The sequence below is a fragment of the Palaemon carinicauda genome, chromosome 27 (genome assembly GCF_036898095.1).
Source record: "Palaemon carinicauda isolate YSFRI2023 chromosome 27, ASM3689809v2, whole genome shotgun sequence".
Lineage (NCBI taxonomy): Eukaryota > Metazoa > Arthropoda > Malacostraca > Decapoda > Palaemonidae > Palaemon > Palaemon carinicauda.
In genome coordinates this window covers 26,120,241-26,135,240 of record NC_090751.1, presented here as the reverse complement: position 1 = coordinate 26,135,240, position 15,000 = coordinate 26,120,241, and the positions used below count along the sequence as shown (strand labels likewise).

The 15,000-nt window shown below is 34.3% G+C and overlaps 1 protein-coding gene across 1 annotated transcript in view; it reads right to left on the bottom strand.

Moving 5' to 3' along the window:
• LOC137620622 (chondroitinase-AC-like) overlaps positions 1 to 15,000 on the bottom strand; it is a 28,619-nt gene that overhangs the window by 858 nt on the left and 12,761 nt on the right. Inside the window, exons 5-14 of the mRNA XM_068350917.1 lie at positions 14,506 to 14,570; positions 13,943 to 14,084; positions 11,614 to 11,734; positions 10,569 to 10,725; positions 9,172 to 9,337; positions 7,461 to 7,578; positions 5,834 to 5,962; positions 4,467 to 4,700; positions 2,651 to 2,847; positions 2,047 to 2,209 (exon numbers count right to left, since the gene is read on the bottom strand). Coding sequence (XP_068207018.1) covers positions 2,047 to 2,209; positions 2,651 to 2,847; positions 4,467 to 4,700; positions 5,834 to 5,962; positions 7,461 to 7,578; positions 9,172 to 9,337; positions 10,569 to 10,725; positions 11,614 to 11,734; positions 13,943 to 14,084; positions 14,506 to 14,570 — 1,492 coding nt within the window. The remainder of the gene's footprint in view (positions 1 to 2,046; positions 2,210 to 2,650; positions 2,848 to 4,466; positions 4,701 to 5,833; positions 5,963 to 7,460; positions 7,579 to 9,171; positions 9,338 to 10,568; positions 10,726 to 11,613; positions 11,735 to 13,942; positions 14,085 to 14,505; positions 14,571 to 15,000) is intronic.

Genomic DNA, 15,000 nt, shown 5'->3' with positions numbered 1-15,000 from the left:
TTCTATTGTTGCTGTTGTTGTACACATTGCACGCAATGGACATATAAAAATGTTCACTGTGCTCTTTTTTCTTCTTTTTTTTTATGTTGCTCACATTACATGCAATGGACAAACGCATTTTTCATTGCTTTTTTTTTCTTCTTTTTTAAATGTTGTTTAGATTTCATGCAATGGACATATACAAAATTTATTGTGCTCTTATTTCTTTTTTTTTTCATATTGCTCACATTGCATACAATGAACATATACACTTTTTCACCGTGCTTTTTTCTTCTTTTTTTACGTTGCTCACATTACATGCAATGGAGAAATGCATTTTTCCCTTGTCCTCTGTTTCATCTTTATTGTTTTAAGTAAAATTATCTAGATTTAATCTTATCTAACCCCATTGTTAATGGATTAGCCTACCTTTAAACGGTAAAAAACACGTTTTTTACCAATATAACAACGACTTGAATTAATCTGTAAATACAAAGGCCGAAGGGATGGGCAACTTTAGGTAGCTTAGCAAGATTGGATGGTTGGTGGTACTACATTCAAGCTAAGTACCGCTACATTGTGAATCTTTTACCCCCACCATAAGGTTGAATTTCGAGCACATTTTGCTATATAATTTTTTTTTAAATTGCTCTAAAAAGCTTAATTTTTGTCCTAGAGAGGTCAGGTTGGTCTCATTCTTTTGGAAAATGCCTGAAGTTTCCCGTAAAATTATCAAAAATATGTATAAATATGTAATTAACAGTGTTTTGCAAGAACGTACCGGTACGTCCTTTGGGGGTGAAAGGGTTAAGTGATCTAAAGATGATTTCTTTAAAATAAACATTACTAGAAGGGTCTCCATTGGCTAATAGAATTCAGAGGTACAGTTGGTTTCATTAATTCCGGAACACTGATGTCTCCTCAACTTCACAAAAAGTGTACTGGAATTAATGAAGCCAAATGTACATACCAGACTGCTGAAACCGTTCAACTTTATATCACATATACATAGTTTTAAGTAAAGGTCGGTGCGAATGTGAGAAAAATTATGAAAGTTTAATTACGGTTATATGAAATTCGAGGGGTTTTTATTCTTTAACTGATTAGTAATTAGCTCATTAGTAAGAGTCATTTGAATATGTAAAGGCTTAAATACACGTTCAAAAAAATCGTCAAAATTTTGCATCAAAATTTTGATGCAAAATTTGATCGTGTGTAGGACTTTTTGATGTCAAAACGTCCTACACACGATCAAATTTTGCATCAAAATTTTGATGCAAAATTTTGACGATATTTTTGAACGTGTATGGGCCCCTTAAGACCTTTTTGTCAAAATTTTTGGAGAAATTCACATATCTTCTTTCTATGGAATGTTAGTTAGCAAGGACAAAGTATATAACTGAAATACAGTATTTCTTCTATAGATAATAAAATCCACTTACAATACAGTAGTGTATTTAATAGAATAAATGTATCTTAGGATTAGCAATGATGAATTTAGCTCATACTACACAGCGCTATGGCCTGAGAGGCCAATTAGTACCAAGGAAGGAAGCGGGAATGAAGGTGTAGTAGAAGGCTTTAAAGTGGGTGCAGCTAGTTTCCAAAGGAATATTGCAAATACCCACTAATAATGCTTTTTACAGTGTAACAACAACAACGACAACAATAAACAACAACAACAAAAACAAATGCAGCCGTTTCACGTCTGGGGTTTGGCCAGTTTTCATCACCACGCAGGTGTTGGTGGGAGACTTTTGTCTGAGCGCTCACAGCAAACCAACCTAGTATGGGTGGCTCTTACAATTTTTATTATTATTATTATTATTATTATTATTATTATTATTATTATTATTATTATTATTACTAGCCAAGCTACAACCCTAGTTGGAAAAGCAAGATGCTATAAGCCAAAGGGCTCCAACAGGAGAAAAATACCCCAGCGAGGAAAGGAAACAAGGAAATAAATAAACGCTATATGTAAAAAAAAAAATCAAAATAAGATATTTAAAAAAAAAAAAACATTAACAAAGTACAGCAAATGGCAACATAGGAGAGCATACTCACCCTAGATGGGTGATGACAGACGACGTGTATTTCCTCGCTTTGAACGACTACTTCAACAGTTCGATTCTCGAAGAAACGTCTAGTCATCTCGACGTTGGTGGCCGGGAGGACAGCGTAAGCAAGGGTGGCATTGGACGGAGATGGTGTGTGGGTTATCCAAGATCTTCCGAAGGGAGGAAATTGTTATTAGCGCGAGTATTTAGTTATTTCATTACCTTTTTTTAATGTTTTATAAATCCAGGAAAAAATTTGGGTTTTAAACTGATGTCTTTATCTATAAAAAGCAACAATTAAAAGTGAAGTAATAAGAATTATATCGTATATAAACAATAATAATAATAATAATAATAATAATAATAATAATAATAATAATAATAATAATAATAACAACAACAAAGTAATAATAATAATAATAATAATAATAATAATAATAATAATAATAATAATAATAATAATAATGATAACAACTACACCAAAATAATGAAATTATATTTATAGTAGCGATTATAACAACATCAACATGATGATAATAATAAAAATAATAATAATAATAATAATAAGAGCAGATCTAACCACTGTGAAAATGTCAATGACTGCAACTCACGTAAACACATCCAGCTTCTTCCGCCCATGCGAACGTGTCTCGGCCAGCGTGTGAAGGTGTTCATCGCCGTTCAGGAAAACGTAACTCACGTTCCGATGGAAGACCCAGGACGGTTGATGGAAATTCCCTCTCCCCATTCCCATGACCATCTCCCCACTGTGCTTGGTCCCCACGATGTACTCGCCGGTGAAGACGATCTGTTGTCGGGCGAATCAAAAAATTTGTCAAACCATTGTTCTCTAGGCTTGGGTAGTGCCATAACCTATGTACCATGGTCTTCCACTGTCTTGGGTTAGAGTTTTCTTGCTTGAGGGTACACTCGGGCACACTATTCTATCTTGATTTTCTTCTTCATGTTTTGTTAAAGTTTTTATAATTTATTGGGAAATGTTCATTTTAATATTACTGTTCCTAAAATATTTTTTCCTTTGTTTCCTTTCCTCACTGGGCTATTTTCCCTGTTGGCGCCCCTGGCCTTATAGCATCCTACTTTTCTAACTAGGGTTGTAGCTTAGCAAGTAATAATAATAATACTAATTTAGAAATGAATATTTATCCTCGTTAGAAAGCTATCTATTTGCATGCGATAGATAGGCCTCTTAGCAATTAGTAATATAAGAAAAATTGTGGGGTTCTTTGACTGACCAGACAGTACTACATTGGATCCTTCTCTCTGGCTACGGTTCATTTAACCTTTGCCTACACATACACCGAATAGTCTGGCCTATTCTTTACAGATTCTCCTTTGTCCTCATACACCTGACAACACTAAGATTACCAAACAATTCCTCTTCATCAAAGGGGTTAACTACGGCACTGTAATTGTTCAGTGGCCACTTTCCTCCTCGTGAGGGTAGAAGAGACTCTTTAGCTATGGTAAGCAGTTCTTCTAGGAGAAGGACACTCCAAAATCAAACCACTGTTCTCTAGCCTTGGGTAGTGCCATAGCTTCTGTACCATGGTCTTCCACTGTCTTGGGGTAGAGTTCTCTTGCTTGAGGGTACACTCGGGCACACTATTCTATCTTATTTCTCTTCTTGTTTTGATAAAGTTTTTATTCTTCATTGGGAAATAACACTGTTGGCATTTAGAAATAGAAGAATTTTTTTTTTTCAATCAACTATCAATTTGAGTTGGCAATTTGAATAATATTACAAAAAAATTTGTCCGATATTACTTGGATGTAACTATTTTTCAACTTTGGAAAAACTTCCTTATTCTTATCATCATTATGAAAATATTTTATGAATCAAAATCATTTAGCATCGATAAAAACAACGTAGATATTGAAAAAAAAAAATAAATAAATAAAATAAAATTGTCTGTTTGGAACCCGAAAAAAACAATAAGTTCATTTCACAAGGATGTCAGCAATGCGCTGACTGTCAGGAAAGCACTCAAGCATGATATTTTACATGGAAGTCAGCAATTAGTTAGCTCATTTCATTTAAAATGGGCATCAGCAAAGCACTCAAGTATTCAATTTTATATGGCAGCAATGCATTGACATATGTGATTTTAAACGGAGTCAGGAGTATGCTGACATATTAACTTTTCAAATAATAAAAGAAATGCGCTGACTTATTTCCTTTTATATGGGTGTCAGCAAAGCACTCTAGTATGTATAATTTTATATAGCAGAAATGTGCTGACATATGTGATTTCAGATGGCGTCAGCAATGTGCTGACATACTAAATTCTGTAAGAATGTCAGCAATACGCTAATATATGTAAATTTACCCCGACTTGTGAAACATCACAGCTGACGTCATCGCAAAGTGAATATGTCAGCGGACATCAGCAGATGTAACCTCACCTGCGTCAGCGTGGTGCCAACATCCTTATGGGTCGCCTGACTCGGTTCAAGAGTTATGCCGGAGCCGACGACCACAATGACTTCGTCGAAGAAGAACCAGGATTTCAGGGCGTGGAGAGGCACGTAAGGGCGGTTGTAGATCATGCTGGCTACGCCCACGAGGCCGTCCGTCACGCCGCCCGTGAATTTGGCGTCGTTGAAGAACCTCCTCGAGTAGCGGGCGTTCAGGTCGTACTGGAAGGGGGAGGGAGATGATTCAGCTCAAAGGGGAAACGGAGAAATCACTTCGATTAATAGCCGGAATGTAAAATAACTTAAAGCCGGAATGTAAAATAACTTAAAGCCGGAATGCAAAATAACTTAAAGCCGGAATGTAAAATAACTTAAAGCCGGAATGCAAAATAACTTAAAGCCGGAATGCAGAATAACTTAAAGCCGGAATGCAAAATAACTTATAGCCGGAATTCAAAATAACTTAAAGCCGGAATGCAAAATAACTTATAGCCAGAATGCAAAATAACTTAAAGCCGGAATGCAAAATAACTTATAGCCGGAATGCAAAATAACTTATGGCCACAATGCAAAATAACTTAGGGTCAAAATGCAATGTATTTATAGAGCAGAATGTAAAAAATATAGCCACAATGCAATATAACTTATGGTCAGAATGTAAAATAACTTATGGACGAAATACAAAATAACTTGAATATCAGAATGTAAAATATATGGCGTCAATGCAAATAACTTATGGCCAGAATGCAAAATAACTTATAGCCGGAATGCAAAATAACTTAAAGCCGGAATGCAAAATAACTTATAGCCGGAATGAAAAATAACTTATGGCCACAATGGAAAGTAACTTATGGCCACAATGTAAAATAACTTATGGACGAAATACAAAATAACTTGAATATCAGAATGTAAAATATATGGCGTCAATGCAAATAACTTATGGGCAGAATGCAAAATAACTTGTGGCTAGAATGCAAAATATCTTATGACCAGAATGCAAAAAAAAAAAAAAAAAAAAAATAACATGTGGCGAATATTCAAAGTAATTTAAGATCAAAATGCTAATAAAAAAATAACTTGTCCCTAGAATGCAAAATAACTTATGGTCAGAATGCAAAAAGAAAAAAAAAGAAAAACTTACAGCCAGAATGAGATCCCAAGGTGTTGTTGCAAAGAATTTAATGATAAAAAACGTTGTATCATAGACAATTGACTTTTTACAATACCCCACCCACTAAGAATCATTATGCCAATCAAAATACAATCAGCCAGCGAAATCTAATATAAAAAAATACCTCAAGTATTAAGAATTAATAATATGCAAATAAAAACATAAAAAAGATTTCAAAACTAACTCCAGGAATGTGTTTTGTGTACTGGTTGGTGACACCGGGTACTCTTGCCCAGTCGTACACCTGGAAGACTTCGTTCCGTCGAGTCCCAAATTCACCTCCGTCCACCAGGACCGTCATGAAGCCATCGGCCTGGAGAGAGAGAGTCAAAGTCAAAGTCAAAAACCTTTATTCCATTATAAAATGGTTATTCTGTTACATAACAATATACATTATTTACATAAAATTCACAATAATTGGATTGTAAAAATTTAGGATATATATACATTCAAGTAAAATTTAAAAAATATTGCTTAAGTTTCTTTTTGAATAAATCAGAACTAACATTTATACATTTTCTTATTTCCAGAGGTAGTTTATTCCAGCAAGCTGGGCCCCTTATCGCCATTGAGCGTGAACCCAAATCAGTTCGATAGCTGTCTACAAGTAGATTTTCATTCTGTCTGGTTAATGCATTCCTACAATTACCAACTGTAGGAAATGTGTATAGCCAGTTGGGATATTCTTTTCTCAAACTTTTAAGAACAAAAACACAAACATCGTACATACACTTTTCTTTTAATTTTATCCACTTTAATTGCTGGAGGGTTGGGGTGATGTGATCGTGTTTTTTCACCCCAATAACGGCTACTCTACCAGCAAAGTTTTGGATTTTTTGAGCTTTTTCCATGTGCATATCATTAGTAGACCCCCATATCTTAATACAGTAGTTTATTACACTCAAGACCAGACTTTCCACAATAAAAGCTCGAGTAGTATCATCAAAGTAATCTTTTACTCTACTTAAATACATTAGAATGCCACTAACTTTTCTACTCAGCTCGTCAATGTGAGTACTGAATGTCATGTACCTGAGAGAGAGAGAGAGAGAGAGAGAGAGAGAGAGAGAGAGAGAGAGAGAGAGAGAGAGAGAGAGAGAGAGAGAGAGAGAGCAATATTGAATATTCGATTTACTAACAATGAATATATCTACATAGTTATTAAGTACAGTAGACATTTCTTTCCCTTTGATATCTATTCCATATAAATATTTAATCCTTTTGAATAATAATAATAATAATAATAATAATAATAATAATAATAATAATAATAATAATAATAATAATAATAATAATAATAATAATAATTTCAGCAAAGATGGCTCCTACTGTTCTTAAAAATATCTTATTCTAATTGTTCATTGCTGCTCTTGTAGTTTATTTATTTAGTTTGCTCATTATGCTATTTTCCCTGTTGGAGGCCTTCGGCTTATAGCAGCCTGCTTTTCCCACTATGGTTGTGGCTTAGCAAATAATAATAATAACAATAAAAATAATAATAATACTAACAATAATGATAATAATAATAGTAGAAATACTACTACTACTACTACTACTACTACTACTACTACTACTAATAACAATAATAATAATAACAGAAATACTACTACTACTATTACTACTACTACTACTACTACTACTACTACTACTACTAATAATAATAGAACTACTACTACTACTACTACTACTAATAATAATAATAATAATAAAAATAATAATAATAGAACTACTACTACTACTACTACTACTACTGATAATAATAATAACAATAATAATGATAATAATAATAATAATTATAAAGATGTACCCACCTGAAAGAATCCATGGATATTCTCTCCCGAGGCCCACGACTCCGGCCGAACAGTTCGGTTAGACAGTATCCGAACACTGGCATAGTACTCGCGACGATGATGCACCGACAAATCTGTGCTGGGAGCAACCCAAGATCAACATTAAGCTTTATACTTAAAGACTTTATATTCTAAAGATCATTTATCGCTAAATTAAAATGCCCTTAAAACTTATCTTTAAAGGGCAAACCTTTTTTTAAGTGTACATTTTTGAACGTCAAAGGTCCGCTACTTTATCGAAGGTTATATGCTGAAGATTATATATCGCTAAATTAAAATGCCCTTAAAAATGATCTGACTTTATATTCTAAAGATCATTTATCGCTAAATTAAAATGCCCTTAAAAACTTTTCTTTAAAGGGCAAACCTTTTTTAAGTGTACATTTTTGAACGTCAAAGGTCCTCTACTTTATCAAAGGTTATATGCTGAAGATTATATATCGCTAAATTAAAATGCCTTTAAAAATGGTCTTTAATGTCCAAACCTCCAAGTGTACATTCTGAACGTCAAAGTTCCTCTAATTAATCAAAAGTTATATTTTAATGAGCATAGCAAGTGCAAGGTTAATGTTAGTAGAGTCCTATCAAATGAATTTCCAGTGAACAGCGGAGTACCCCCAAGGGAATGTGTTGTCACCTATGTTGTTTATCCTTCTCGTGGATTTTGTAATGCATAGAACAGTTGGGGATGATGGAGAAGGATTGGATTGGATTGGTAATAGGAAATTGGCAGACTTAGAGTATGCTGATGGTGCTGTCCTTATTAGCAGAACACCGCAGGACTTGCAAAGCTTGCTTACCAGAATGTATGAAATATCACAGGAAGTTGGGGTCAAGATAAATAGAAGAAAGACAGAGGTGATGAGAACGAAGTATGCAATGGGAGATGAAATATCATTGAAAGGAGAAAGGATTAATGAGGTAGAATCATCTAAGTATTTAGGAACTACTGTAGAGTTTAGTGGAAGATTGGAAAAAGCTAATCAGACAAGGGGTAAGTTAAGTAAAATTTGATGATCAAATCGTTTGAAATTACACACAGAAATATAAAAATCAGGCTATATATCAGTTTAGTGAGATCGGTGTTACTGTATGGACACGAGTCGTGGTAAGACAATGAAACAATATTCAACAGATTTTGTACATTTGAGAACAGAGCAATTAGAAGAATATTTGGAGTTGAATGGCTGGACAGGATTAGAAATTAAACTATAAGAGAGATTACTAGAGTGCCATAAGTGGATGAGATCATCCGGTTTGGGCATGCTCTTCACACTCCCCATGCAAGATTAGCTCACCAAACGTTTAACTGGAAGACCCAGGCCTATATGGCTGAGGACTATGAAGCGTGAACTAGGAAATTATGAATGGCGAAGCATTGAATTAAAAGCTCAAGATAAAGACGACTGGCGAAATCAAACCGAGACCCTTTGCGTCAATAGGCGTAGGAAATGATGAAATACTCCTGATTATATATCGCTAAATTAAAACTCCCTTTGAAGAGCAAGTCTGTAAGTGCACAGTGCACATTTATCGCCAAATTAAAATTCCCTTTAAAGATCAAACCTCTAAGTGTACAGTCAAGGTACTTTCTCAAAGGTTATATTCTCAAGATTATATATGGCTAAATTAAAACTCTCTCTAAAAACTTATCGTTAAAGGGACGACTTACTAAAAGAAGTGCCTGTGTCCCACCAAAGCGTACTCAGGCTCAGGTATGATGTTGGCGTATCGGTGCAGGACGCTCTGCACCTCTCCGTGGTGGCGTCCGATCTTGTGCAGGCAGAGGCCCGTCTTGTGGATGAGGCCTTTCCCGCCGTAGTGGGTGATTGTTTCACCTGCAGAGTGGGGAGTGGTGGGTGAGTGCAGGTTAAAAGGCAGGTGTTGATTTCTGTTGTTAAATAATTACACTAATGCCATATATTTAGATGGATAGATAGACAGATATATAGACCGATGCACACACATTCATATATACTGTGTGTGTGAGAGAGAGAGAGAGAGAGAGAGAGAGAGAGAGAGAGAGAGAGAGAGAGAGAGAGAGAAGACTTCACCATTACATTATTATTATTATTATTATTATTATTATTATTATTATTATTATTATTATTATTCTCAAAAATCTACTATTAAAGTCTGCTTTCCTATTTTTTACTCATTACTTCCATACAAAGTAGTATCAAATATTGATTTTAATCCAGACAATTGTTAAATTTATATGAAACCGTGACATGATTATAGAAAATAATCAACTTTCCGTTATTGGGGTGGGGGGGGGGGGGTAATTTTATAATATAATATTTCACTAAGGCCATGAACAACAAGTTTTTAAAATCTGATTTACTGTCAAATGCTTCATTGATTCTAAAGAAATGTACAAGAAATGTACCAATTGAGTAACGAAACATACAGTGTACGTGAGCGTTAGTTATTAATAGTTTGTAAGCTTGATTTCTGTGTTTTATATTCTTGTTTATTCTATGTTTTAATTTTGTTTGATTAAATTTCTCTTATTCACTACTACGTAGGCCTATAGTCATTTTTATTAGCTATCAGTCCGAGTGTCAACTTTCTTTTAATACCATATAGGTCTATATTGTAAACTCGCATACAATTTTCATAAATAAAACTAATTAATTTAAGAACGTAATTACAAATTACAAAAACGAACGAAGGCGGTGAATTCTAAATATTGCTAGGAAGAAGAAGAAGAAGAAGAAGAAGAAGAAGAAGAAGAATTTTCATAAATAGTAGTAGTAGTAGTAGTAGTAGTAGTAGTAGTAGTAGTAGTAGTAGTAGTAGTAGTAGTAAGAAGAAGAAGAAGAAGAAGACGAAGAAGAATTTTCATCAATAAAACTAATTACTTTATGAACGTAACTACAAATTACAAAAACAAAAGACTACGACAAACTTCATATAATGCCAGTAATAAAAAGAAGAAGAAGAAGAAGAAGAAGAAGAAGAAGAAGAAGAAGAGGAAGAAGTAGAAGAAGAAGTAGAAGAGGAAGAAGTAGAAGAAGAAGTAGAAGAGGAAGAAGAAGAAGAAGAAGAAGAAGCACAGAGCATTACCGTTAGTTATCTTCCTTCCAGCCACGGTCGGTTCGATGATATTCCCCCTGCAAATCCACTGCTGGCAATCGAGGTAGGTAGAATAGAGTCCCTCGATCGAATCTTCGTCATAGTCGAGGTCTGTGCCGCTATACCACGTCATGATCAAGCCGACGTGCTGTTAACAGCGGCCAATGGATCAGCATACAGATATCACGTTTGTCTTGGGTTTAGCAAATAGCTGAGAAGCTTATGTTCGGTGTGTTTTCTAACCTTTGAGTTTTGAAAATGATCAGAGAATCCGTTGGGTGATACTCTCGTTTACTTTGTATATTTTGAATATTATAATTAATTCAATGATATCTTATTAAAGAGACTGGTTTATGGCGTAAATTATTATTATTATTATTATTATTATTATTATTATTATTATTATTATTATTATTATTAGCCAAGCTACAACCCTAGCTGGAAAAGCAAGATGCTATAAGCTCAAGGGCTCCAATAGAGAAAAATAGCCCAGTGAGGAAAGGAAATAAGGAGATAAATAAATGATGAGAAAAAATTATTATTATTATTATTATTATTATTATTATCAGCCAAGCTACATCCCTAGTTGGAAAAGCAAGATGCTATAAGCCCAAGGGCTCCAATAGGGAAGAATAGCCCAGTGAGAAAAGGAAATAAGGAAATAAATAAATGATGAGAACAAATTATTATTATTATTATTATTATTATTATTATTATTATTATTATTATTATTATTATTATTAGCCAAGCTACAACCCTAGTTGGAAAAGCAAGATGCTATAAGCTCAAGGGCTCCAATAGGGAAGAATAGCCCAGTGAGGAAAGGAAATAAGGAAATAAATAAATGATGAGAAAAAATTAACAATAAATCATTCTAAAAACAGTATCAACATCAAAACAGATGTCATATATAAACTATAAAAAGACTTATGTCACCCTATTCAAAATAAAAACATTTGCTGCAACTTTGAACTTTTGAAGTTCTACTGATTCAACTTTTAAAAGATAAAAGGAAAGATGACGCAGGATATCTCACCCTGAGTAATTCCTTGCCGTAAGCTCCCGCGTAAGGATTCCAAAGGATGTGGTTAAGGTGGTTCCCTTCCTCGGTCGAGTGATTCCCTCCGGGATTGTGCTGGTGAAGACACCCATCCGGCCTGAACAAGATATTATTATTATTATTATTATTATTATTATTATTATTATTATTATTATTATTAGTAGTAGTAGTAGTAGTAGTAGTAGTAGTAGTAGTAGTAGTAGTAGTAGTAGTAGTAGTAGTAGTATAATGTTGTCACTGTTCTTAAAATATATTATTTCAATTCGATCATTATTTCTCTTGTAGTTTATTTATTTCCTTTCCTCATTGGACTATTTTTCCCTGCTTAGAGCCATTGGGTTTATGACTGTGCTTTTCCAGCCAGGGTTGCAGCTTAGCCAGTAACATCATTATTATTATTATTATTATTATTATTATATTATTATTATTATTATTAGATAAGCTACAACCTTAGTTGGAAAAGCAAGAACCTATAAGCCCAAGGGCTCCAACAAGGAAAAATAACCACGTGACGAAAGGAAACAAGGGAATAAATAAACTATCAAAGAAGTAATGGACAATTAAAATAAAATGTTTCAAGAACAGTAACAACATTAAAACAATTCTTTCTTACATAAACTGTAAAAAGAGACATAAAACGGTCTGTTCAACATAAAAACATTCACTGCAAGTTTGAACTTCTTAAAGTTTCACAGATTCAACTACCTGATTGGGAAGATCATTCCACATCTTTGAGACAAACGACAGCATATAAGGACTGTCCAAAATGATTACTATTATTATACCATTATTACTTATTATCATTAGTCGCTAAGCTACAACCCTAATTGGAAAAACAGAAAGCTAAGATTCCAAGGGGTCCAGTAAGGAAAGCAACCTAGATCGGGAAGGAAATAGAGAGAAGTATTGAATACCTTATTTACGAGAAATAGAAAAATCATAAATATTAAAATTAAATAAATAGAGCAGTCACTGTTCTTTAAATATTTAATTTTCTTTGTTTCTTTTCCTCACTGGGCTATTTTCCCTGCTGGGGCCCCTGGGCTTATAGCATCCTGCTTTTCCAACTAGGGTTGTAGCTTAGCAAGTGATAATAATAATAATGATAATCATAATAATATAAACTATTAATCGAAACTTATATTAACCTGTTCGACAGAGATCATTTGTAACAAGTTTGAACCCCTGAAGTTACACCGATTCAACCGACAGGTGTGTGTGTGTGTTTACAAAGATATTTGAGATAGGTAATATCTCTTTTTAGTCTAATTAGAGAGAGAGAGAGAGAGAGAGAGAGAGAGAGAGAGAGAGAGAGAGAGAGAGAGAGAGAGAGAGAGAGAGAGAGAGAGAGAGAGCAACCATACATGCAAGTAGAGGCTCTGTTATAAAATGGGTAGATCAATTTAGATACTTGGGATCTACTATAAGTCAGGAGGGAGGGTGTTTGGCTGAAGTTGAGATGGATAAAAAAAGCTTGGGGTAAGTCTAGGGAGGTAGCAGGAGTGGTATGCGATAAGAAAATGCCAATCAAGCTAAAAGTCAAGATCTATGGCACAGTAATAAGACCTGTGTTAATGTATGGATCGGAACATTGACTCGAAAACGAAAAGAGGAAGCAAAGTTTGGGAAAACATAAATGAGAATGCTCAAAATTATGGAAATATCACAGCTTGAAGGATTGAAAAATGATGAAATAAGAAGAATGGCAGGGCTAGTAAAGAAGAATGGCAGGCGTAGTAAAGAAGAATGGCAGGCGTAGTAAAGAAGAATGGAAGGCGTGGTATTGATTACAGAGGTCATGAGTGTCACAACTGAGGTCGTGTGAGCACGTGTTGAGGGTGGATGGTAGGGAGGGAGAGAGGAGGGTTTGGGAGGAACCTGCTTAGGGGGTGGAAAGAGAGAGGGGCAGAGAATTAAATGGTCAGATAAGGTAATGTAAAGAAGTATTGTGGAGGAGGATGCCTTTGATAGAAGGATTTAAAGAGGGCACATGAGGCAACCCAGAGTCAATCTCGGAGGCAACCGACCCCTTTTAAAATGCGATTTTTCTGTCACAACTTCTGAAATTTTACGCCCAGTTTGTCCAAGCCAACTACAGACTGACTTTCTGATTAACCCTCTATTTCTTCACAAATTCGTCAACCCTAAAACCTTATCAGTTGCTGGCTGCAATCCATAACAGTTTACTAAGACGATGACAGAGGACTTCCTAGTCTTCTTGTTATTAGGGCAAGAGTATAAACAAGAATATTAAGTGATCTGGAATGTGTAATTCTGCCAAACGAGGAATACAAACGCCACTCACCTTACGCCATTTCCTCTATAAGGATCTCTCTCAGCCAACTCTTTGTGGAGTTTCGCCGCGACTTCCTTGTGTACTTGCTTGTAGGTCCCCCTGACGAGGCCTTCCATCTCTCCTAACATAGCTCTCGGGCCAAAATTGCCCCCTGTTGCGGAAGGGGAAGTGTAGATGATGCTAAGTATGGAGGGAGGGATTATTAGCGGGGGTGGGGATATCCATGGGGAATGTATTTCCCCTTTCAATGGGGTTTCTGTTGATTTGATAATAAGGGATGCATACAAATTAATCACTTTATCTATGGGGAAGATATCAGGGATTCATAAATCTACTCATGGAAGGGTCCTACTGTGTATGATAATAATAATAATAATAATAATAATAATAATAATAATAATAATAATAATAATAATAATAATAATAATAATAATAATAATTCTTTTGTCTAGTTTAATCATTTTTGTTAAAAAAAAAAATTCATTTCTAATTTTGAACAAATATAGAAAAAACAAACATTCTATTTAAAGTAGGTATTCACTGTAATCTATTATATTAATTCAATTTCTTACCTGCGAGATGGCTGTCTTCATCTTTATTAGTCCAGACAGGACCCATTGTTGTGTTCACCCAGTACCTAATTACAAAATAAAAAATATGATAACACGTGAGTTAAAGAAATTAAAATAATGTCATTATAAAACTATACATGTTAAAATCCGTTATCAATTTGAATATTATTACAAATTATAATTTAAAATGTAAGTTATAAATTAGGTTATAATAGATTAGTTTGTCACTAAAAATATCTTTACATCTTCTACAACAGCTAACTTAGATTTTGAAGAAAACGAAAAATATGGAAACGTATACTATACTAAATTGACTCATCGTCTTAGCTATTCGCAATCTTTATGTAAAAATTTTCGTGAAAAGTTACGTCTTTTCATCTTTCACTGAAGTATGAAAGCTACCGATTAATACGTCTTTAAATGACCTTACAAAGCACTAATACGTGATTGTCTCTCTCGAATTCTGTACATTTACTCCAGGAAAACACGAGATAG